Source organism: Salvelinus namaycush, chromosome 4 (assembly GCF_016432855.1).
Source record: "Salvelinus namaycush isolate Seneca chromosome 4, SaNama_1.0, whole genome shotgun sequence".
NCBI classification, from domain to species: Eukaryota; Metazoa; Chordata; class Actinopteri; order Salmoniformes; family Salmonidae; genus Salvelinus; species Salvelinus namaycush.
The window spans coordinates 6,343,572-6,366,490 of record NC_052310.1 but is presented as its reverse complement, the minus strand read 5'-3'; the positions used below and the strand labels follow the sequence as shown (position 1 = coordinate 6,366,490).

The following is a 22,919-nucleotide window of genomic DNA, read 5'->3' as shown; positions in this document are numbered from 1 at the left end:
GGGAGTGCCTCTGAGCTGAATCAATATTGGAGTGTGTATATACTCGCATATGTGCCTTCAGGAAGTATTCATAACCCTTGACTTATTCTTCATTTTGTTGTTACAGCCTGAATTCAAAATGTATTAAATATATATTTTTTGCACACATCTACACACAATACCTCATCATGACTAAGTGAAAACATGTTTTTAGAAATGTTTGCAAATATATATATATATATGAAATGAAATGAAATGCAGACATATCTTTGTAAAAGCACCTTTGGCAGTGATTACAGCTGTGAGTCTTTCTGGGTAAGTTTCTAAGAGCGTTCCACACCTGGATTGTGCAACATTTGCCCGTTATTCGTTTTCAAAATGTTTCAAGCTCTCAAATTGGTTGTTAATTGTCGCTAGACATTTTTTCAAGTAGATTTAAGTCAAAACACTAACTCAGCCACTCAGTAACATTCACTGTCTTCTTGGCAAGCAACTCCAGTGTATATTTGGCCTTGTGTTTTGAGTTATTGTCCTGCTGAAAGGTGAATTCATCTCCCAGTGTCTGCTGGAAAGCAGACTGAACCAGTTTTCCTCTGGGATTTTGCCTGTGCTTAGCTCTATTCTGTTAAGTTTTTATCCTGAAAAACTCCCCAGTCCTTAACAATTACAATCATAGCCATACCATGATGCAGCCACCACTATGCTTGAAAATATGGAGAGGTACTCAGTAATGTGTTATGTTTGGGGCAAATCCAACACTTTGTATTCAGGACAAAAATGTAATTGCTTTACCACATGTTTTGCAGTATTAGTTTAGTGTCTTGTTACAAACATGATGCATGTTTTGGAATATTTGTATTATCTACAGGCTTCCTTATTTTCACTCTGTCAATTAGGTTAGTATTGTGGAGTAACTGCAATGTGTTTGATCCATCCTCAGGAGAACACTATCACAGCCATTAAACTCTGTAACTGTTTTATAGTCACTATTGGCCTCATGATGAAATCCCTGAGCAGTTTCCTTTCTCTCTGGCAACTGAGTTAGTGACTGGGTGTATTGATACACTATCCAGAGTGTAATTAATGACTTCACCATGCTCAAAGGGATATTCAATGACTGCTTTTTTAAATTTGTACCCATCTACCAATGGGTGCCCTTCTTTACAAGGCATTAGAAAACCCCCCCGGTCTTTGTGGTTGAATCTGTGTTTTAAATTCACTGCACAACCTTACAATTATCTGTATGTGTGGGGTACAGAGATGAGGTAGACATTTCAAAATCATGTTAAACACTTATTGCACACAGAGCGAGTCTGCAACTTACAATGTGACTAAAGCAAATTTTTACTCCTAAAAGTATGTAGGCTTGCCATAACAAAATGTTTGAATGCTTATTGACTCAAGACATTTCAGTTTTCATTTGTAATTAATTTGTCAAAATGTCCACTTTCACATTTTGGGTTATTGTGGTTACAAACAGTGACAAACAAATCTCAATTTAATAAATGTTTTATTCTGGCTGTAACACAAAATGTGGAAAAAATCAAAAAGGGTATGAATACTTCCTGAAGGCACTGTACATATGCATATTTGGGTGGGATTTCACAAAGTAAGATCTTTGAGTTAGCCAGATGGGTAAACACTTAGAAATAGATCTTTCTTCCTACAGTTGAAGAAATGAGTCACCCATTAAGGGGCGGCAGGTAGCTTAGTGGTTAGAGCATTGGGCCACTAACCGAAAGGTGGCTGGATCGTAGCCCTGAGCTGACAAGGTAAAAATATGTTGTCCTGCCCCTGGACAAGACAAGACCCTGTTCCCCAGTAGGACGTCATTGTAAATAAGAATTTGTTCTTAACTGACTTGCCTAGTTACATTTTTAAAAAAGTTCCTATTTTTATATGATTTTTTATCTTGATTTACAGTGGTTTATCTGGTTAACCTCAGGGATTCCTCTTGGTGAAACCTCACCCTGGTAGAGTTTTTACTCGCTGTATAAACACAATGAATGCGCCAGACTGAACATATGTAACTTACTGCATATAGACCGTAGAGAGTAGAAGAAGAGATCTCATGGTGATGAATGTTTTGCTTTTCCTGACATTTCATGTTGTAGCTTACTATGTATATATGTATGTGTAATATTCTTGAGGTGAGTCTCGCCCTCCTTGTGGAGAGGGAATATATTAGTTACAACTCTAGTTAGTACCTATAAAGCACTGATTTGGGGCTAGATTCAATCCCATCGCCCCTTTTCGGGCTATGCACCTTTTTTAAAGGCAATGTTTCCGTGTTCAAGGAGACCGCGTTCGTGGTAAATCATGCATATGTCGGCTCAATCGGAAATGAATGTCAATCGCGCTATAACGCAGCTCTTCCGCGGTACGGATTGAATCTCGGCTCAAATACTTTGATCTTTACATTGAGTTTTGAGCCTAATCAAACTCGGCAACTTGGATCAGTCTCAGATGATTTTCAATGACGTATATCTTCCTAATTCTATCAAAGAAACCAATGTTTATCATACATCCGTTCATGAATGAATACAACCGTTTTCCCAGAACCAAGCCTTCCCGGTCATTGTGGAAACTGCTGCAATATTCTGCCGTGATCAAAGGGCATTTCCACCCTCTTTGCTTACATTTAAAAAATCTGCTTTCAAGATTAAATGAAAGTCTTACGAGTGACACATTCTAGCTGAATTAAACCAAAATCCACTTCCTTGTGTGACTGAATACGCACCCATTCCTTTTTGTTGAGGTTTAATTGGCTGGTGTAGTTTGCCTCTTGAAGAGAGAACTCTCTTCTGCTTGCTCACTAGGGCCAGCTTGAGCAAGCTTCTGCATAAATGATCTGATCTACAAATGATGGTAACATTTGTGGATCTACAAGCAGTATTGACTTTAGAGCCTATCTCATGTTTGTCACAGTATCAGGTCCAGCTTTTTGGCCCATGTATGTGACCTTACAATGCAGTACTACAATGTATTTTTCTGTATATTTCTGATTTGTCCGACGCACATTTCTCTTTCAGTTTGAATTCGATGGGAACCGCTCTCTGAATGCATTTCTTTTGTTGCATCCAGCTCTGATTGTACATATGTCAGGGGAATTTAATCCCAACACACTTCACAATGTGAAGAACCCCCCCCCCACACACACACAACACTATGCTGCCATTTATCTACATATGGACGCGGCACAAACTCTCCTGTTTATGTGACACATTCAAAATGATTGTAAAATCCTGCATTTAAATTTGTAAATAAAACGTAATGTCCGTATGGACATTTGTACATGACCCGGGGTACTGTGTGTAACTTAAAGGTAGTGTGTAATCTGTTTTAGTATGTTATTGCATCATATGCATTCACAAGGTTACTTTAGTTTAGAAGGAACCATGCTTGGTCTGAAAACAACTCCTCCCCTAGCCCTCTGTTAACCCCTCCCCTAGCTCTCTGTTAACCCCTCCCCTAGCCCTCTGTCCACCCCTCCCTTAGCCCTCTGTTAACCCCTCCCCTAGCCCTCTGTTAACCCCTCCCCTAGCTCTCTGTTAACCCCTCCCCTAGCCCTCTGTCCACCCCTCCCCTAGCCAGCTGTTAACCCCTCCCCTAGACAGCTGTTAACCCCTCCCCTAGCCAGCTGTTAACCCCTCCCCTAGCCCTCTGTTAACCCCTCCCCTAGCCCTCTGTTAACCCCTCCCCTAGCCAGCTGTTAACCCCTCCCCTAGACAGCTGTTAACCCCTCCCCTAGCCAGCTGTTAACCCCTCCCCTAGCCCTCTGTTAACCCCTCCCCTAGCCCTGTTAACCCCTCCCCTAGCCAGCTGTTAACTCCTCCCCTAGACAGCTGTTAACTCCTCCCCTAGCCAGCTGTTAACTCCTCCCCTAGACAGCTGTTAACTCCTCCCCTAGCCAGCTGTTAACTCCTCCCCTAGCCAGCTGTTAACTCCTCCCCTAGCCCTCTGTGTTAACTCCTTCCCTAGCCCTCTGTGTTAACCCCTCCCCTAGCCAGCTGTTAACCGCTCCCCTAGCCATTTGTGTTAACCCCTCCCCTAGCCAGCTGTTAACCCCTCTCCTAGCCCTCTGTTAACCCCTCCCCTAGCCGTCCATTAACCCATCCCCTAGCCAGCTGTTAACTCCTCCCCTAGCCAGCTGTTAACTCCTCCCCTAGACAGCTGTTAACCCCTCCCCTAGCCCTCTGTCCACCCCTCCCTTAGCCCTCTTTTAACCACTCCCCTAGCCAGCTGTTAACCCCTCCCCTAGACAGCTGTTAACCCCTCCCTTAGCCCTCTGTCCACCCCTCCTCTAGCCCTCTGTTAACCCCTCCCCTAGCCAGCTGTTAACCCCTCCCCTAGCCCTCTGTTAACCCCTCTCCTAGCCAGCTGTTAACTCCTCCCCTAGACAGCTGTTAACCCCTCCCCTAGCCCTCTGTCCACCCCTCCCTTAGCCCTCTGTTAACCCCTCCCGTAGCCCTCTGTCCACCCCTCCCTTAGCCCTCTGTCCACCCCTCCCCTAGCCCTCTGTTAACCCCTCTTCCTAGCCAGCTGTTAACCCCTCCCCTAGCCAGCTGTTAACCCCTGCCCTAGCCCTCTGTTAACCCCTCCCCTAGCCAGCTGTTAACCCCTCCCCTAATATGTTTCTAAACATTAATGTGGATGCTACCATGATTACGGATAATCCTGAATGACGCACAAATAAAATACCCCCATGCCTGCTGACCTCTCACCATAACAAGTGAGGTTAGCATTTTTTTTATGTGGGGGAGGTGGGTTATGATATTTGTGCATCTAACTTTCTCACTCATTATTCACAATTCATTCAGGATGTTCCGTAATCATGGTAGAATCCACATTAATGTAGAAATGTTTAGAAACATATAACATTTTTACAATAAGTGACTCCAAAATGACACTATACATTATTTACCATTAATTTATATTGGGAACAAATGATCTGACAACCAAAACAAACAGAAAATGCATCCAACAAGTTTGTAAAGTAACAAGAAAAAGTAAAGTAACGTGCTATGAATATGGGACCAAATACTAAACTTTTGACTACTTTAATACACATAAGTGGATTTGTCCTTTAAATGGGAGAACCATGTACAAAAAGTGCTGTAATTTGTTAACGGTTCAACCGATGTGGATAACAATACCCTAAAATTAAAGCTGACAATCTGCACTTTAACCTCATGGTCATTGTATCGTTTCAAATCCAAAGTGCTGGAATACAGAGCTAAAACAACAACAAATGTGTCACTGTCTCCACTCGGAAGGCTTTCCACTAGATGTTGGAACATTGCTGCGAGGACTTTCTTCCATTCAGCCACAAGAGCGTTAGTGAGGTTGGACACTGATGTTGGGTGATTAGGACTGGCTCGAAGTCGGCGTTTCAATTCATCCCAAAGGTGTTCGATGGGGTTGAGATCAGGACTCTGTGCAGGCCAGACAAGTTCTCCCACACCGATCTTGATAAAACATTTTTGTATGGACCTCGCTTTGTGCATGGGGTCAATGTCATGCTGAAACAGGAAAGGGGTTCCCCAAACGGTTGCCACAAAGTTGGAAGCACAGAATAGTCTAGAATGTCATTGTATGCTGTAGCGTTAAGATTTTCTTTCACTGGAACTAAGGGGCTTAGCCTGAACCATGAAAAACAGCCACAGACCATTATTCCTCCTCCACCAAACTTTACAGTTGGCACAATGCATTGGGGCAGGTAGCATTATCCTGGCATCCGCCAAACCCAGAATCGTCGATCGGACTGCCAGATGGTGAAGCGTGATTCATCACTCCAGAGAACGCGTTTCCACTGCTCCAATGGCGACGGGCTTTACACAGCTCCAGCCGACGCTAGACATTGCGCATGGTGATCTTAAGCTTGTATGCAGCTGCTCTGCCATGGAAACCCATTTCATGAAACTCTCGATGAACAGTTATTGTGCTGACATTGCTTCCAGAGGCAGTTTCGATCTCGGTAGTGAGTGTTGCAACCGAGGACAGACTATTTTTATGCGCTACGTGCTTCAGCAATTGGCGGTCCCGTTCTGTGAGCTTGTGTGGCCTATCACAGCAGCTCTATCAGGGCTAGACAAACTGACTTGTTGAAAGGTGGCATCCTATGACAGTGCCACGTTGAAAATCACTGAGCTCTTCAGCAAGGCCATTCTACTGGCAATGTTTGTCTATGGAGATTGCATGGCTGTGTACTCAATTTTATACACCTGTCAGCAACGAGTGTGGCTGAAATTTCCGAATCCCCTCATTTGAAGGGGTGTCCACATCCTTTTGTACAGTTGAAGTCGGAAGTTTACATACACCTTAGCCAAATACATTTAAACTCAGTTGTTCACAATTCCTGACATTTAATCCTAGTAAAAATTCCCTGTCTTAGGTCAGTTAGGGTCACCACTTTATTTTAAGAATGTGAAATGTCAGAATAATAGTAGAGAGAATGTTTTATTTCAGCTTTTATTTCTGTCATCACATTCCCAGCGGGTCAGAAGTTTACATACACTCAATTAGAATTTAGTAGCATTGCCTTTAAATTGTTTAACTTGGGTCAAACGTTTCGGGTAGCCTTCCACAAGCTCCCCACAATAAGTTGGGTGAATTTTGGCCCATTCCTCCTGACAGAGCTGGTGTAACTGAGTCAGGTTTGTAGGCCTCCTTGCTCGCACACGCTTTTTCAGTTCTGCCCACTAATTTTCTATGGGATTGGGGTCAGGGCTTTGTGGTGGCCACTCCAATACCTTGACTTTGTTGTCCTTAAGCCATTTTGCCACAACTTTAGAAGTATGCTTGGGGTCATTGTCCATTTGAAAGACCAATTTGCAACCAAGCTTTAACTTCCTGACTGATGTTTTGAGATGTTGCTTCAATATATCCACATAATTTTCATTCCTCATGATGCCATATATTTTGTGAAGTGCACCAGTCCCTCCTGCAGCAAAGCACCCCCACAACATGATGCTGCCACCCTGTGCTTCACGGTTGGGATGGTGTTCTTCGGCTTGCAAGCCTCCGCTTTCTCCTCCAAACATAACGATGGTCATTATGGCCAAACAGTTTTATTTTTGTTTCATCAGACAAGAGGACATTTCTCCAAAAAGTACGATCTTTGTCCCCATGTGCAGTTGCAAACCGTAGTCTGGCTTTATTATGGCGGTTTTGGAGCAGTGGCTTCTTCCTTGCTGCGCAGCCTTTCAGGTTATGTCGATATAGAACTCGTTTTACTGTGGATATAGATACTTTTGTACCTGTTTCCTCCAGCATCTTCACAAGGTCCTTTGCTGTTGTTCTGGGATTGATTTGCACTTATCGCACCAAAGTACGTTCATCTCTAGGAGACAGAACGTGTCTTCTTCCTGAGCGGTATGACGGCTGCGTGGTCCCATGGTGTTTATACTTGCGTACTATTGTTTGTACAGATGAACGTGGTACCTTCAGGCGTTTGGAAATTGCTCCCAAGGATGAACCAGACTTGTGGAGGTCTACAATTTTCTTTCTGAGGTCTTGGCTGATTTCTTTAGATTTTCTCATGATGTCAATTAAAGAGGAACTGAGTTTAAAGGTAGGCCTTGAAATAGATCCACAGGTACACCTCCAATTGACTCAAATGATGTCAATTAGCCCATCAGAACTTCTAAAGCCATGAAATAATTTTCTGGAATTTTCCAAGCTGTTTAAAGGCACAGTCAACTTAGTGTATGTAAACTTCTGACACACTGGAATTGTGATACAGTGAATTATAAGTGATATTATCTGTCTGTAAACAATTGTTGGAAAAATTACTTGTGTGATGCACAAAGTAGATGTCCTAACCGACTTGCCAAAACTATAGTTTGTTAACAAGAAATTTGTGGAGAGTTTGAAAAACAAGTTTTAATGACTCCAACCTAAGTGTATGTAAACTTCCGACTTCAACTGTATATATAGTGTAAGTGGTCCAGTTGGTTCTCGTATCCATTACATGACAGATCCTCGTGGGGGAAGTTCATGACTACGTCCAAAATGGCTCCCTAGTCCCTATATAGGGCACTACTTTTTTATTTAGTTATTTAGTTATTTTGACCCCTTTTTCTCCCCAATTTTGTGATTACTCTATCGTAATCGCTCCTCTTTCACCCCAGCTGCCAAACTAACCCTGAATTTATAGATCGCCAGGTAAGGGTGCTTTCTAGTGGCTAGATGTTCTTTAACACTTCTTACAGGACACATCACTGCACTCTATATTCCTCTGTAAACTGGTCATCTCTATGTACCCGTCACAAGATTTACAAAACCGTCTTAGGCCTCACTCCCCCCTATCTGAGATACCTACTGCATCCCTCATCCTCCACATACAACCGTTCTGCCATTCACATTCTGCTAAAGGTCCCCAAAGCACACACATCCCTGGGTCGCTCCTCTTTTCAGTTCGCTGCAGCTAGCGACTGGAACAAGCTGCAACGAACACTCAAACTGGACAGTTTTATCTTAATCTCGTCATTCAAAGACTCAATCATGGACAGTCTTACTGCCGGTTGTGGCTGCTTTGTGTGATGTATTTTTGTCTCTACCTTCTTGCCCTTTATGCTGTTGTCTGTGCCCAATAATGTTTGTACCCTGTTTTGTGCTGCTACCATGCTGTGTTGTCATGTGTTGCTGCCACGTTATGTTGTGGTCTTAGGTCTGTCTTTATGTAGTGTTGTGGTGTCTCTTGTGATGTTTGTTTTGATTACATTTTTTATCCCAGCCTCCGTCCTGGCAGGAGGCCTTTTGGTAGGCCGTCATTGTAAATAAGAATTTGTTCTTAACTGACTTGCCTAGTTAAAGGTTAAATAATATATATATTTAAAAATGATGATCTTGTCTCATCACTGCAACTCTCCAATCAGCTTGGGAGAGGTGAAGGTCGAGTCATGCGTCCTCCGAAAAATGATACGCCAAACCACGCTTAACACCCACTCACTTAATCCGGAAGTCAGCTGCACCAATGTGTCTGAGGAAACACCGTTCAACTGATGACCAAAGTCAGCCTGCAGGCGCCCGGCCTGCCACAAGGAGTTGCTAGAGCGCGATGAGCTAAGTAAAAAAAAAAACTGGCCAAACCATCCCCTAGCCTGGACGACGCTGCTCTGACTTTGCTGGTAGCTACTTTGAAGAAAAATGTACTTACTATGACTGTGATATGTGGTTGTCCCACATATCCATCTTAAGATGAGCGCACTAAGTTGCTCTGGATAAGATTGTGTGCTAAATAACTCAAATGTAAATAGGATGCGGTTTCATAACGGAAGGTGTTCTCCCTAGGTCTCCCACACATCTGGCCTGCAGTAACTTCCTGGAACACCAACAAAAACACCAGAAATGCAGCTCCAGTCATGGTGAAACAAGCCCCGTCCTACCTACTCCCCTGGAACTAGACTAGTATTCTCTCATCTTAACTATCTGTCGAGCAGCTGCTTCTCCTTTGTCTCTCCAGTGTTACAGAACCTATTGTACCTTGGGCCCCTAGAAGACTACTGCATTAGAGGAAATAAGACATTCACCAACGTTACATTACATGGTGAGGTTTCAACTGCTGTCAACCGTATGCCTTGCAAAAGGATGGTTGATCTCACCGTGGCTGGCATTTGCACCTTCAAGGCATCTCTCAGGTTGAAAATAATGTTTGTTGACAAGGCGACAAACACAGAGTGTCTGTTTCTCTGTGTGAATGCGCCTTTACCAGTAGCAGAGAGAGTCAAAAACACACCGACAGAAAACGGTAGGACACAGGACAGAGGTTGAAATTAATTTATATATATATAAAATAAAAAAAGGATGCATTTACCCACCGAAGCAGAACAAACATATCACTTGTTTTTCCTTGTGGAAACCAAATACAATCTGAAGAGACTTCGGGGAAAGCCAGAACAGAAGAAAATAATCAAGCAAGGGGACTGCCGACGTTCAACACAAAAAGGTAAACACAGCCATTGATGACAGGGAAAACAGAATAAAAAAGGTAAATAAAATACATGAAGAGGGTAAGTGCTTTACTGGTCAGAATCATACAGTATAGCATAGATTCAGTCTTATTTTCTTGAGTTCCATATTCAGTTAACTGCTCATGTACATTCTCTAAATTCGGTAACATGCAAGCATTGATGAAGCATACGGTCAAACACGCATGGAAATATATTTTTTCTTATAGGATATTTGTTAAAATATGACATCTGTAGATGTACAGTGATTTGGAAACTTCTTTTGGGTTTGACAACAGAAAAACAAAAAACAATCCACTCAATAGATAGTGTTTTCTTGAAGGAAAAGGAGACTACATTCATTTCACTGAACAAAGATTCCACAATATCAGGTGACTTTAAATATTTTTCGAACCCACTTCTTACAGCTTTTAGTATGGTTATTACTAACATGTCTGTGCCTTGGAAAACGGGTGGTACACTCAAAGACGATCCTAGGATACACGTGTACAACAAAATACGACATCTCTACTCACTCACGACTGCTTTAGGTAGGTCGACATGAAGGCTAGCTGCCAGAGATACAGGGAATGGTTCCACACACACTTCCCTTTAGGGAATACACTACTGTTAACGGTCGTTGAAGTCATTTCTTTCCAAATATTAAGAACTTGTCTATCATGCTGCCGGGATGACGCCATTGGCTGCATCCCTCCATTGGGGGCGTGTCCTGGGTAGAAACTGACAGGGGAACCTACCAATCAGCAGTGGAAGCCTTGGTGATTCTGGTAGTCTAGAGTTCCTTTTTCATTTTGTTAACTATTTTTTAAATAACTTATATATGAAGGGTTACCGTGCTTCTCTTAAGGTTGAGTCTCTCCAAAACAGCGTCACCGCTTCAGCAACTTAATTTGCCTTCTCTTTTTGAATAATTATTTTCCTATTTTTATACTAACTGGGTGAGTGGTCTGTTTACTGGTCACACGCTATGTATCTCTTTCCTCCCTTTGAGTAGATGATCAACGTGATTTAGAGTGGGAGTCAGGCCGGGGGGAGAACAGAGAGGGGGCCTATTGAAGAGAGGGGTCAGGACCTCTAGTCATCGCTGGCCTTTTCACTAACCCCATTCTCCTCGTCTCTGTTTGTGTGCGAGTTGTTGTTTACAGCGGGGATAATGCTCTCGCCCCCCTCTTCCATTTTGACTCTCTTGGGTTCGGAGTGGTCGGCCAGCTCCCCGTTCCGCCTCTTGGTTGGCAGTGATGCAGAGGCCGAGGCGTGGGCTGCCAACAGGTGGAGGGGGTTCACCACTGCTGAGAGGAGAGAGAGTTTTACTACTGGATTCATGGCAACCCTGACATAAACAAGCATTACTGAGTGAAAAGGCAGGTAATTTTAGACAAGTCATTCCAATCATGTGCCATTTTTTTACAAGCTTCATGGGTGTTAGGTGCCATCTTGAGTGTGTCTCACCTGTGTTAGCAGCAGTAGTAATTGGGATCAGGCGAGTCCCGTTCTGTGTGATGGTCTTGATAGGAAGCCGATGCTGGCCCAGGGGGGCCTGCTGCAAGATGGTAACCGTTGTTAGGGGCGTGGCCTGGGAGGTCTGGATGATGCGATTGGCCCTGCCTATAGAGGAAGCAGTGACGGCTGGGACCGGCTCCACTTTGACTGGTTGAAGAGAGACAAACACTGAGATACATGACTACAGTTTTTCATTTATAAAGGGACTGGTACAGCAAAGAAAATGTACATTTGACTGTAAATCTATATGCCAAACTTTGTCTCCTCACCTTTGACCCCATTGTGGTCTCCCCCTCCGTTCTCCTGCAGTTCTGTCTTTACCGTAACGACAGAGTTCTGTGTAGCACCAATAGTAGCCATGGTGACCATCGGGATCTGTTGGAGTACATGCACCGTCTGCATGACGGGGGCGGAGCTTACAGCTGTTGTCATGACGGGCGTTGCCATGGTGTAGGTAACAGGCTTCATGGTAGTCTGGGGTAACTGTCGCTGCACGGCGATCAGCACCGGCTGGCTGTTTAGAGGGGAGCCTATCAGAGACAAGTATCAGAGGTCAGACAGGAAGTGGAGTTGTTAACCACCCACTAACACAGTTGAAACAACAACCTCCAACATAACATAACTCACCAGGAGCATTCTGAGCGAACTGGGCCTCCTGGATGACTGCTAGTTTGGGCTGTAGGGCAGTGGCTGTGGTGGGAGCTATGGCCCGGGCTGGCTCTGGGTCCATGGGCACAGGGGAACCCTCCCTGGATAGGCTTTCCGGGGACTGCACACCACTGGAGTGGGCCGACAGTCCCCCTGTGTGGCTAGGAGAGGCCGGGGCACTCCTGAAGGGACAACAGCAGGAAGACTATTAGAATGATTAGCAAATGTGAGTGTACGTTCATCTTTGTGTTCTGCATGCCAAAAAGAAACATCCTACCCAGAGTCCATTGAATAATTTAGAGCACAGTGTCCCAGACAGAGAAATAATTCTCTACCTGCACTGCCTAACTGAGCCCACAGGGGGTAGTGGTGAGTTAATATACTGCTGGAGAACTGCATGCCATTTCAAACTACAGTATATACAAGACTGAAATATAGGAGCATGTGACTTCTAGTGAGAACTATTTTACCTGGATGAGAGGGGGCCTAGTGGGGTCCTGAAGCAGGGTACCCCCCTGGGCCTGCGCTTCCTGAACGCCTGTTCACACAGCTTGCCCTCTGATGAAGGGTCGATCCTCCAGAACGATCCCTTACCCGGCTCCTCCTGAGACCGAGCCACTTTGATGAAGTAGCGGTTGAGAGACAAGTTGTGACGGATTGAGTTCTAGAACACAGTAGACAGAGTATTCATGACAATGGGAAGGTTATGGCGGATTGAGATTCTACGACACAGTGAGAATGGATGGAATTATAGACAGAAAGAGAGAGCGAGAGAAACAATAGATGAGATTCTAGAACAGAAAGACATAACTGTTATAGAGTTCAGTTCAAAACCATGAGAGAGACAGGTTGTAATGGATAACGTGAGACTGGATAACTTAGAAAGATTGCTGTTTACGTAGATGTCAGTTTGTCTCATTCTAAGAGAAATATACCACAGCGGGATGAAATACAGGGTGGATTCACCGACCTGCCAGCCTTTGTCTGCGGTCCTGTAGTACGGGTAGTTCTTAGTGATGTGTGTGTAAATCCCATTCAGAGTCAGCTGCTTGTCGGGGGCCATGGTGATAGCCTGGACTATTAGTTGTGCATAGGAATACGGTGGCTTGGAGTCATCCTGAGGACAGAACAAATGAGAAAGCATTTTATTTCATGCTACAGATATTTGATTAGATTTATGCTACGATTGATGTGTGTGTCTTGCATGTGTTTATCTGGGTCATTAAAAAGGGTTCATGGGTTCGGTTTTGTGAGAACTTGTTTTCAGTTTCATGTTAGTTGGAAAACAAGTAGAGTTATAGTTCGCCGGGATTTGTCACTCCAAAGTCTACATTTTCCTTCAATGAGTAACCCATCCCAGAGAACCAAAACAAAACCAATCTTCTTTTCCATCACCCTGGGTTCTACCTCTAAAGACAATGGAGTCAGGGGTGTGTTCAGGACGGTGCCACATTACAGAACACGGAGATAGAAACGAATTGGGTAGAATTGATAGGACTGTCAGGCAAAACAGGGATTTGTTTAGCTCTATTAGTCTCATTTCTATATTCAACGTTCTGAACGCTTCACTTGTTCACCGGTTCATCCCAGCACTGGGGGAAAACCTCAACAGTCTACAGTGGAATCCTCTCATCTTCTTTCCTTCATTGACAATGCTCTGTAAGAGATGGACAGGTCTCTCATTTGACTTCAATTATAATGCTTTGACTGACCTCTTCATATCAGTGTGGAGGAGAGGAAGCCACTTTGGGACTATTGGGATGCTGGTGTCTCACCTTGGGGCTGTCTCCTCCCGAGCCGTCCTTTTCGTCTGATTGGGAGTTCTCATTGATGAGGTCAGCGGTCAGTGCGCGGCCCATCCTATAGCCAGACAGACCCGCCCCTCGGGGACTTGACGGACAGGAGTTTGGACAGGAGTTGGCAGCACTGTTTGGGCGAGAAACAATTTAACGGTGAGACTGAGTGGGAGAAACTGTGGTTTGGTGATGAACAAGGGAATCCTGCGATGGCAGAAAAGATCTCAGATCCAATAAGCATCCAAGACACCTAACCCATAGTGTCTGAAACTTCCTCTGCTGGTGCAGTGCCTTCGGAAAGTATTCAGACCCCTTCACTTTTTCCACATTTTGTTAAGTTACAGCCTTATTCTAAAATGTATTAAATAAATCCTAAGCAATCTACAAACAAAAATAAAAAGCAAAAATACCTTATTTACCTAAGTATTCAGACCCTTTGCTTTGAGACTCGAAATTGAGCTCCTTGAGATGTTTCTACAACTTGGAGTGCACCTGTGGTAAAGTCAATTGATTGGACATGATTTAGAAAGGCAATCACCGGTCTATAGAAGGTTCCACAGTTGACAGTGCATGTCAGAGCAAAAACCAAGTAATGAGGTCGAAGGAATTGCCCATAGAGCTCAGAGACAGGACTGTGTCGAGGCACAGACCTGAGGAAGGGTACAAAAAAAAAATTCTGCAGCATTGAAGGTCCCCAAGAACACAGTGGCCTCCATCATTCTTAAACGGAATAATTTTGAACCAGCCTTGACCCTTCCTAGAGCTGGCCGCCTGGCCAAACTGAGTAATCGAGGGAGAAGGGCTTGGTCAGGGAGGTGACTAAGAACCCGATGGTCACTCTGACAGAGCTCGAGAGTCCCTCTGTGGAGATGGGAGAGTACCTTCCAGAAGGACAACCATCTCTGCAGCACTCCACCAATCAGGCCTTTACGTTAGAGTGGCCAGACAGAAGCCACTCCTCAGTGAAATGCACATGACAGCCCACTGAGTTTGCCAAAAGGCACCTAAAGACTCTCAGACCATGAGGAACAAGATTCTCTGGTCTGATGAAACAAAGATTGAACTCTTTTGGCCTGAATGCCAAGCGTCACGTCTGGAGGAAATCTGGCACCATCTCTACGGTGAAGCATGGTGGTGGCAGCATCATGCTGTGGGGATGTTTTTCAGAGGCAGGGACTGAGAGACTAGTCACGATCGAGGCAAAGATGAACAGAGCAAAGGACAGAGAGATCCTTGGTGAAAACCTGCCCGAGTGCTCAGGACCTCAGACTGGGGCGAAGGTTCACCTTCCAACAGGACAACGACTCTAAGCACACAGCCAAGACAACGCAGGAGTGGCTTCGGGACAAGTCTCTGAATGTCTTTAAGTGGCCCAGCAAGAGCCTGGACTTAAACCCGAACTAACATCTCTGGAGAGACCTGAAAATAGCTGTGCAGTGACGCTCTCCATCCAACCTGACAGAGCTTGAGATGACCTGCAGAGAAGAATGGGAGAAACTCCCCAAATACAGGGGTGCCAAGCTTGTAGCATCATGCCCAAGAAGACTCAAGGCACTGTATAAAACACCTGCTCTTTCCATGACAGACTGACCAGGTGAAAGCTATGATCCCTTATTGATGTCACTTGTTAAATCCACAACAAAATCAGTGTAGATGAAGGGGAGGAGACAGGTTAAAGAATGATTTTTAAGCCTTGAGGCATGGATTGTATATGTGTGCCATTTAGAGGGTGAATGGGCAAGACAAAACATGTAAGTGCCTTTGAACAGGGTACGGTAGCAGGTACCAGGCGCACCGGTTTGTGTCAAGAACTGCAACACTGCTGGGTTTTTCACGCTCAACAGTTTCCTGTGTGTATCAAGAATGGTCCATCACCCAAAGGACATCCAGCCAACTTGACACAACTGTGGGAAGCATTGGAGTCAACATGGGCATTCCTGTGGAACGCTTTCCACACCTCGGTGAGTCCATGCCCCGACCAATTGAGGCTATTCTGAGGGCAAAAGGGGGGAGTGCAACTCAATATTAGGAAGGTGTTCTTAATATGTTTTGTACACTCAGTGTATATGCCAGGAGATAGAGCTGTGACGATAAACCCAAAACGTATCCATACCGACCATTTATCATGGATATTTTACTGATCGACAATAACAATAATTAGCCTTTGAAGGAATGTGAAGTCTTAAATGAAATAAGTTTGCTACTATGGGCTATTGGTAACTGGAAAATTGATAGCTACAACATTCAAAAGTTGTATTAGTAGTTTTAAGGGCAACATTTCAAAAGTTACTGGTGCATATTAATCTTATGAATTTATTGTTCAATTTATCATTATTGTGATAATTCAGTCAATTTATCACAAAATGTATTTTTGTCCATATCTCCCAGCTCTACTAGGAGTATTCACATCTGAGCCTGGAGGTTCGGAGTCTTGCTGTTTTTGAAAATCAGTAGCGGCACTCGCTTCCAGATCCAGATTGGAGTAACCCTGCCATCTGCAATGCTCTGATTGTTTCATGGCTCATACTTCACTTCAGTCTCACCTGATGGTGCCGGTGGGTGAGGGCAGGGGGCTTATGAGGTGGGCGATGTTGTCTGGAATGTTGATGGTCAGCGGCGCCATTTGGGGCTGGACGGGCTTTACCGGTGACTCCGACACGTTCCTACGCTCCTCCTTATCGCTGGACAGGGCTGTGAACGTGATCTTGATGTTGGTGCTGGGGAACCGGAGACAGCACCTGGAGAACAGCGAAAGAGAGCGAGGGAGAGAGTCTAAGGACACAATAGTTGAACATGCTAAGTGCAGGCCATCCACACCTACCCAGACACACTCAATAATAATAGTGAGAATGTCTCTTTAATTGGGATCCTGAGTGGCGCAGCAGTCTAAGGCACTGCATCGCAGTATTAGAGGTGTCACTACAGACCCGGGTTCGATCCCGGGCTGTATCACAACTGGCTGTGATCTGGAGTCCCATAGGGCAGCACACAATTGGCCCAGCATTGTCCGGGTTAGGGGAGGGTGTGGCTGGGGTAGGCTGTCATTGTAAATAATATTTTTTTTGCTTAACTGACTATTCTAGTTAAATATATATATTTTTTAATCTGCATTCTGACTGCAACACGCCAGCAGTGTTGAATGGGTATCAAAACATGCAGAGGCACTCTAATAAGGGCCAGAAGAGTTAGCCTATTAACAGGGTTTATAAATGGAGCTTACATAACAGTTCTTACTTACTATTACATTGGGGTATATTTGGACCATATCATTGGGGTATACTTGGACCATATCATCTGCTATGGGACCAGCTGACTGTGACATAGAACTATTTGACATTTCAGACCAGTAAAACACCACATTTCATTGCACCTTTCCAGTGTATATGACAATAAAACATATATTCAAAAGAATCTGATTTGTTATGATTTAATATTACTGTGTACCAATCAAGACTATTTCCAAACCCCTATTGCCATTTCCTGCTCAGTTGGTAGAGCATGACACTTGCAACGCCAGGGTTGTGGGTTCGATTCCCACGGGGGACCAGTACGAAAAAGTATGACAAATAATATGCCCTCACTAGTGTAAGTCCCTCTGGATAAGAGCGTCTGCTAGAATGTAAACAGAAACGTTGGGTAACATTTGGAAAAAATATAAATTCAGCATGATTTACAGCCCATACTGACAATAACAAAACACGGGGCAGGCTAGTTTCTTTGTACATTATGCTGTGCAAACATTGCAACACATCCGCCTAGAAACCAAGCTGACATTTCGCCAAAGCATGGCCCATTGCACAAGTACAGCTAACCTTGGCTACATACGTTTTCCACCGTAAACACGTTTTGATAGCAAGAAATACGTATACAGACATAACTAGCCAACTACAGTACCTAGATATGCACGCTTAGTAATGTTAAATTACAAAAAAAAAGTGTTTCTGTTTCGCGTAACCCTTTTATGCAAACAAAGCCAGCGTTACCAGCGGCTCGCTGTGTGGACAGGCGCCGGGGTGTTTGTCACAACACGTGCGGCGGCCAGGGAACAAAACAATAACAACGCGAGGTCAGACTATCATCACCTTTACCTTAGCGGTTCTACCACGACATAAAATGTAAAATACTACCCCATCTTACATTCGTGGGAGCTGCAGAGGTGGAGCCCCTCGTCTCTGGAACACCCCATCAACAAATACCCCGTTTTTGCCGAGGCATCGGAGGTAGAATTCCCCGCTACCGGTCCCATCTTCACCCGCGGTGAAAATTTCGAGGTGCCGGCGAGAGATGAAGCTAGAGTGGCCCATGCTGACGTCCACCGAGCCCTGTGATGAGTTCCGTCCGATGGTCGCCGACCTCTTCTTCATCAGGTATTCGAATTCTCGGCCCTCAAGCCGGGCAACTGCCGACCCCACCGCCATCTTCTTGGGGGTTCTAATTTTGAGACTGTGTGGGGGAGAAATAGGCGCTAATTAAGGAGCACTGGCTTTAATTTTGGCAGGGTTTAGAACTGTGGAGATTTCGTAAAAGGGGAATCCAATTGTAAAACCGTTAAGAATTTGGCTAGGAACGTGCCAGATCGGGGACACAGCAGTTCCGACACACCGCCGCAACAGAGAGAAAGAGAAAAGACAACAGCCAACCAATGGAGGCCAAATGGGAGGAAAGGAGGTGACTGATAGCTCAACGGCCCAATCCCTTCAAAGACTGGGTAGGCAGATACACATTGTTTACCAATGACAGCCAAAATATAAATAGAATGTAAAAATCACGGTTGGTTGCACTGTAGGTTGAAGCGCATATCGATGGCTGAATGTAAACGATGGAATCTGATATTTACGGAATGGATTGGAGATTTGTAGATTCATGAAGGGGTAGTTCACCCAAATTACAAATTGGTTTCCTCATCAAATGTTATTTGTCACATTCACTGAACAAAATAGACCCTTAACCAACAATGCAGAGTTTCTTAAAAAGTAAGTAAGTACAATTTGCTAAATAAACTAAAGGAAAAAGAGTAGCATGTATATAAACTCAGCAAAAAAGAAACGTCCTCTCACTGTCAACTGCGTTTATTTTCAGCAAACTTAACATGTGTAAGTATTTGTATGAACATAACAAGATTCAACAACTGAGACATAAACTGAACAACTTCCAGACATGTGACAAACATAAATGGAATAATGTGTCCCTGAACAAAGGGGGGTTCAAAATCAAAAGAAACAGTCAGTATCTGGTATGGCCACCAGCTGCATTAAGTACTGCAGTGCATCTCCTCCTCATGGACTGCACCAGATTTGTCAGTTCTTGCTGTGAGATGTTACCCCACTCTTCCACCAAGGCACCTGCAAGTTCCCGGACATTTCTGGGGGGAATGGCCCTAGCCCTCACACTCTGATCCGACAGGTCCCAGACGTGCTCAATGGGATTGAGATCCGGGCTCTTCGTTAGCCATGGCAGAACACTGACATTCCTGTCTTGCATAAAATCACGCACAGAACGAGCAGTATGGCTGGTGGTTTGTAATGCTGGAGGGTCATGTCAGGATGAGCCTGCAGGAAGGGTACCACATGAGGGAGGAGGATGTCTTCCCTGTAACACACAGCGTTGAGATTGCCTGCAATGACAACAAGCTCAGTCCAATGATGCTGTGACACATCGCCCCATACCATGACAGACCCTCCACCTCCAAATCGATCCCGCTCCAGTGTACAGGCCTCGGTGTAACGCTCATTCCTCCAACGATAAACGCGAATCCGACCATCACCCCTGGTGAGACAAAACCGCGACTCGTCAGTGAAGAGCACTTTTTGCCTGTCCTGTCTGGTCCAGTGACGGTGGGTTTGTGCCCATAGGCAACGTTGTTGCCGGTGATGTCTGGTGAGGACCTGCCTTACAACAGGCCTACAAGCCCTCAGTCCAGCATCTTTCAGCCTATTGCGGACAGTCTGAGCATTGATGGAGGGATTGTGCTTTCCTGGTGTAACTCGGGCAGTTGTTGTTGCCATCCTGTACCTGTCCCGCAGGTGTGATGTTCGGATGTACCGATCATGTACAGGTGTTGTTACACGTGGTCTGCCACTGCGAGGACGATCAGCTGTCCATCCTCTCTCCCTGTAGCGCTGTCTTAGGCGTCTCACAGTACAGACGTTGCAATTTATTGCCCTGGCCACATCTGCAGTCCTCATGCCTCCTTGCAGCATGCCTAAGGCACGTTCACGCAGATGAGCAGGGACCCTGGGCATCTTTCTTTTGGTGTTTTTCAGAGTCAGTAGAAATGCCTCTTTAGTGTCCTAAGTTTTCCTAACTGTGACCTTAATTGCCTACCGTCTGTAAGCTGTTCGTGTCTTAACGACCATTCCACAGGTGCATGTTCATTAATTGTTTATGGTTCATTGAAGAAGCATTGGAAACAGTGTTTAAACCCTTTATTTTTTGTACAAATAATCTTTGAAAGACAGGGTCCTGAAAAAGGGACGTTTATTTTTTTGCTGAGTTTACAAGGGGTACCGGTACCAAGTCAATGTGCAGGGGTACGGGTTAGTTGAGGTAATATGTACATGTAGGTAGGGGTAAAGTGACTATGCATAGAAAATAAACAGAGAGTAGCAATAGCGTGTTTGAAGAGTGTGAAGGAAGGAATGTGTGTGTCTGTCTGTGTGTGTGTGTGTGTGTGTTAGAGTGTCATTGTAGCATGTGTGTGGTTAGAGTCCAGTGAGTGTACATCTAGCCAGTGCAAGAGACTCAGTGCAAAACTGTCACGCACTGATCTGTTTCACCTGTGCTTGTCTCCACCCCCCTCCAGGTGTCGCCCATCTTCCCAATTATCCCCTGTGTATTTATACCTGTGTTCTCTGTTTGTTGCCAGTTTGTCTTGTTTGTTCAAGCTTACCAGTGGTTTTCCTGTCAGCTCCTGTCTTTTTCCATGCCTCTCTTTTCTCAGCTTCCTGGTTTTTGACCTTTGCCTGTTCCGACCCTGTACCCGCCCGCCTTACCTCTCGTCCTGTCCCTGAGCCTGCCTGCCATCCTGTACCTTTGCTCTACCCTGGATTGTCAACCCCTGCCTGCCTTGACCGGTCTGTTCCTGCCCCTGTTGCAACAATCAACATTGTTACTTCGACAGTCTGCATCTGGGTCTTACCTTGATTCCTGATACAAAACAAGAATAGATTGTAGGTAAATGGAGGTAAATGCAGATAGTCCTGGTTGCCATTTGATTAACTCTTCAGCAGTCTTATGGTTTGGGGATAGAAGCTGTTAAGGAGCCTTTTGGTCCCAGACTTGATACCGCTTGCAGAGAGAGTCTATGACTAGGGTGGCTGGAGTCTTTGACCATTTTTAAGGCCTTCCTCTGACACCGCCTGGTATAGAGGTCCTGGATGGAAGGGAGCTCGGCCCCAGTGATGTACTGGGCCGTACGCACTACCCTCTGTTGCGCCTTGCAGTCGGATGCCAAGCAGTTGCCATACGAAGCGATGATGCAACCAGTCAGGATGCTCTCGATGGTGCAGCTTTAGAACTTTTTGAGCATCTGAAGATCCATGACAAAGCTTTTCAGCCTCCTGAGGGGGAATAGGTGTTGTCGTGCCCTCCTCACGACTGTGTTGGTGTGTTTAGACCATGAAAGTTCCTTGGTGATGTGGACACCAAGGAACTTGAAGCTCTCAACCTTCTCCACGACAGCCCCGTCGATGTGAATGGGGGAATTGCTGCAGTGAGTATTCTAGTCTAGGGTAGCCATGCTATTGTATAGATCAACTTTACATCATTCAGACTCTTATGTTGGGAGCAACATGAGAGGAGGGAGAGTCGTTTGGGTCATCCAGTCTAGTGCCTTCATGTGTTCATGTGCTAGTCAGATCTAGTAAACTCAGAAAGATCCCACTTGCTAACTTGTTGTAGAAAGATGGTCTCGAGTTTCCCACTTGGGAAACATGAGAATAAACCAATAGGAAGCTCTACGCAAATAATTTACGTTCATTATGATAGTGTTCCCCTACTCAGACATTGCATGCATCAACCAATGGTTGCGAGCCACATCACTGACTGTGCCACCGGGCACTAGATTGGTTTAATATATGATTTGGTTAGCTGATATATAAAATACCTTTCCAGGCGTTGTAAGATCTGGCGACAGCAAGTCTGAGCAGAGGAACACAAAGTCAAAAGAATCATGAAACTCCTGTCAATTTGGTGAACGGCCTATGTTCTATCAGTGGGTAAAATAAAAATGTTCCTCCTGATTTTAACTTCTAAGTGGTCCATCTGTTAAATCATGAAATTGTGTAGGAAAGCGTCATAGCTACATAATCCTCGTCACTGGAGATAGGGGATAACACACTAATCACATTTCATACTGCTTTTAAAACAATTACCTGCACAGCAGATCGCCAAATCAGCCAATAGATGGTATGAGCATACTGTCTAGAACACATCCATCTGTTTATATCGTCATGACAACATATATATTTTGCTTAGATGTATTCAATCTAAACAGTGCTCCAAATTATTCAACTCAATTTCTCCTTCAAGTACCATGTTGCAATGTGCCCTGTATACAGTGGCGTGTATTCATGGATGCCAAGGGAAGCCAAGCTTCTCCAAAAAAATTGACAAATAAAAAATAATACAAATGATAAAATGCTTTATTGTTCATCTCTTTGTGGTTCATCATTTTCCTTCAATACGCAAGAGGCTGAATGTATCTCACCGGAGAAAGCAGACAAGTGAGCGAAACAGCGCCCCTCTGTCTCTGTATGTGTAGCCCATCTATCTGATGCTGTCTGGTCAAAAAGAGTATGACATTGTTGCCTCCCATAGCATTGAATGCAAGGGAAGCCAGTGCGCATTTAGCCACTATGGATAAAAAAATAAAATGACACAATAATAGCCAATCAGCGTTGAGCTAAACTAAGTGAACTCTACGGTGAATGGTCCTGGCGCACCCCCAAAAAAGTATCAAGGGAAGCCAGCTTGGGTTTGGCTTCACGCCAATCACATCATATCAAAAGTCAAATGTGAAATGTTG

At 44.6% G+C, this 22,919-nt stretch overlaps 1 protein-coding gene and 1 long non-coding RNA gene across 3 annotated transcripts in view; one reads left to right on the top strand and one right to left on the bottom strand.

The window, feature by feature from the left end:
- Positions 1–9,744: 9,744 nt before the first annotated feature.
- Positions 9,745–18,525, bottom strand: LOC120046088 (forkhead box protein K2-like). Of its 2 annotated transcripts, none has more exons than XM_038991034.1 (9): positions 18,032–18,525; positions 16,438–16,632; positions 13,874–14,024; positions 13,069–13,215; positions 12,569–12,762; positions 12,078–12,280; positions 11,720–11,980; positions 11,400–11,597; positions 9,745–11,239 (listed from the first exon to the last, which is right to left on the bottom strand). In XM_038991034.1, exons 1-9 carry the CDS (start codon positions 18,310–18,312, stop codon positions 11,025–11,027), a joined length of 1,845 nt encoding a protein of 614 aa, XP_038846962.1. In that variant the 5' UTR covers positions 18,313–18,525; the 3' UTR covers positions 9,745–11,024. The 2 variants fall into 2 exon arrangements, with proteins under 2 accessions (XP_038846962.1, XP_038846963.1); XM_038991035.1 differs by having other exon boundaries at positions 9,745–11,236.
- The window catches only part of LOC120046089, a 43,585-nt gene continuing 38,282 nt past the window's right edge, over positions 17,617–22,919 (top strand). Inside the window, exon 1 of the long non-coding RNA XR_005476770.1 lies at positions 17,617–18,602. This is a non-coding gene — a long non-coding RNA (uncharacterized LOC120046089). The remainder of the gene's footprint in view (positions 18,603–22,919) is intronic.

Excerpts from the sequence above, each read along its gene's own strand:
- LOC120046088 (XM_038991034.1), bottom strand. The coding sequence starts at position 18,312 with ATGGCGGTGGGGTCGGCAGTTGCCCGGCTTGAGGGCCGAGAATTCGAA. Across the intron at positions 14,025-16,437 it reads TCACCCACCGGCACCATCAG|TGCTGCCAACTCCTGTCCAA; the intron begins GTGAGACTGAAG and ends TCGCCCAAACAG. Across the intron at positions 13,216-13,873 it reads CGGGAGGAGACAGCCCCAAG|GATGACTCCAAGCCACCGTA; the intron begins GTGAGACACCAG and ends TTCTGTCCTCAG.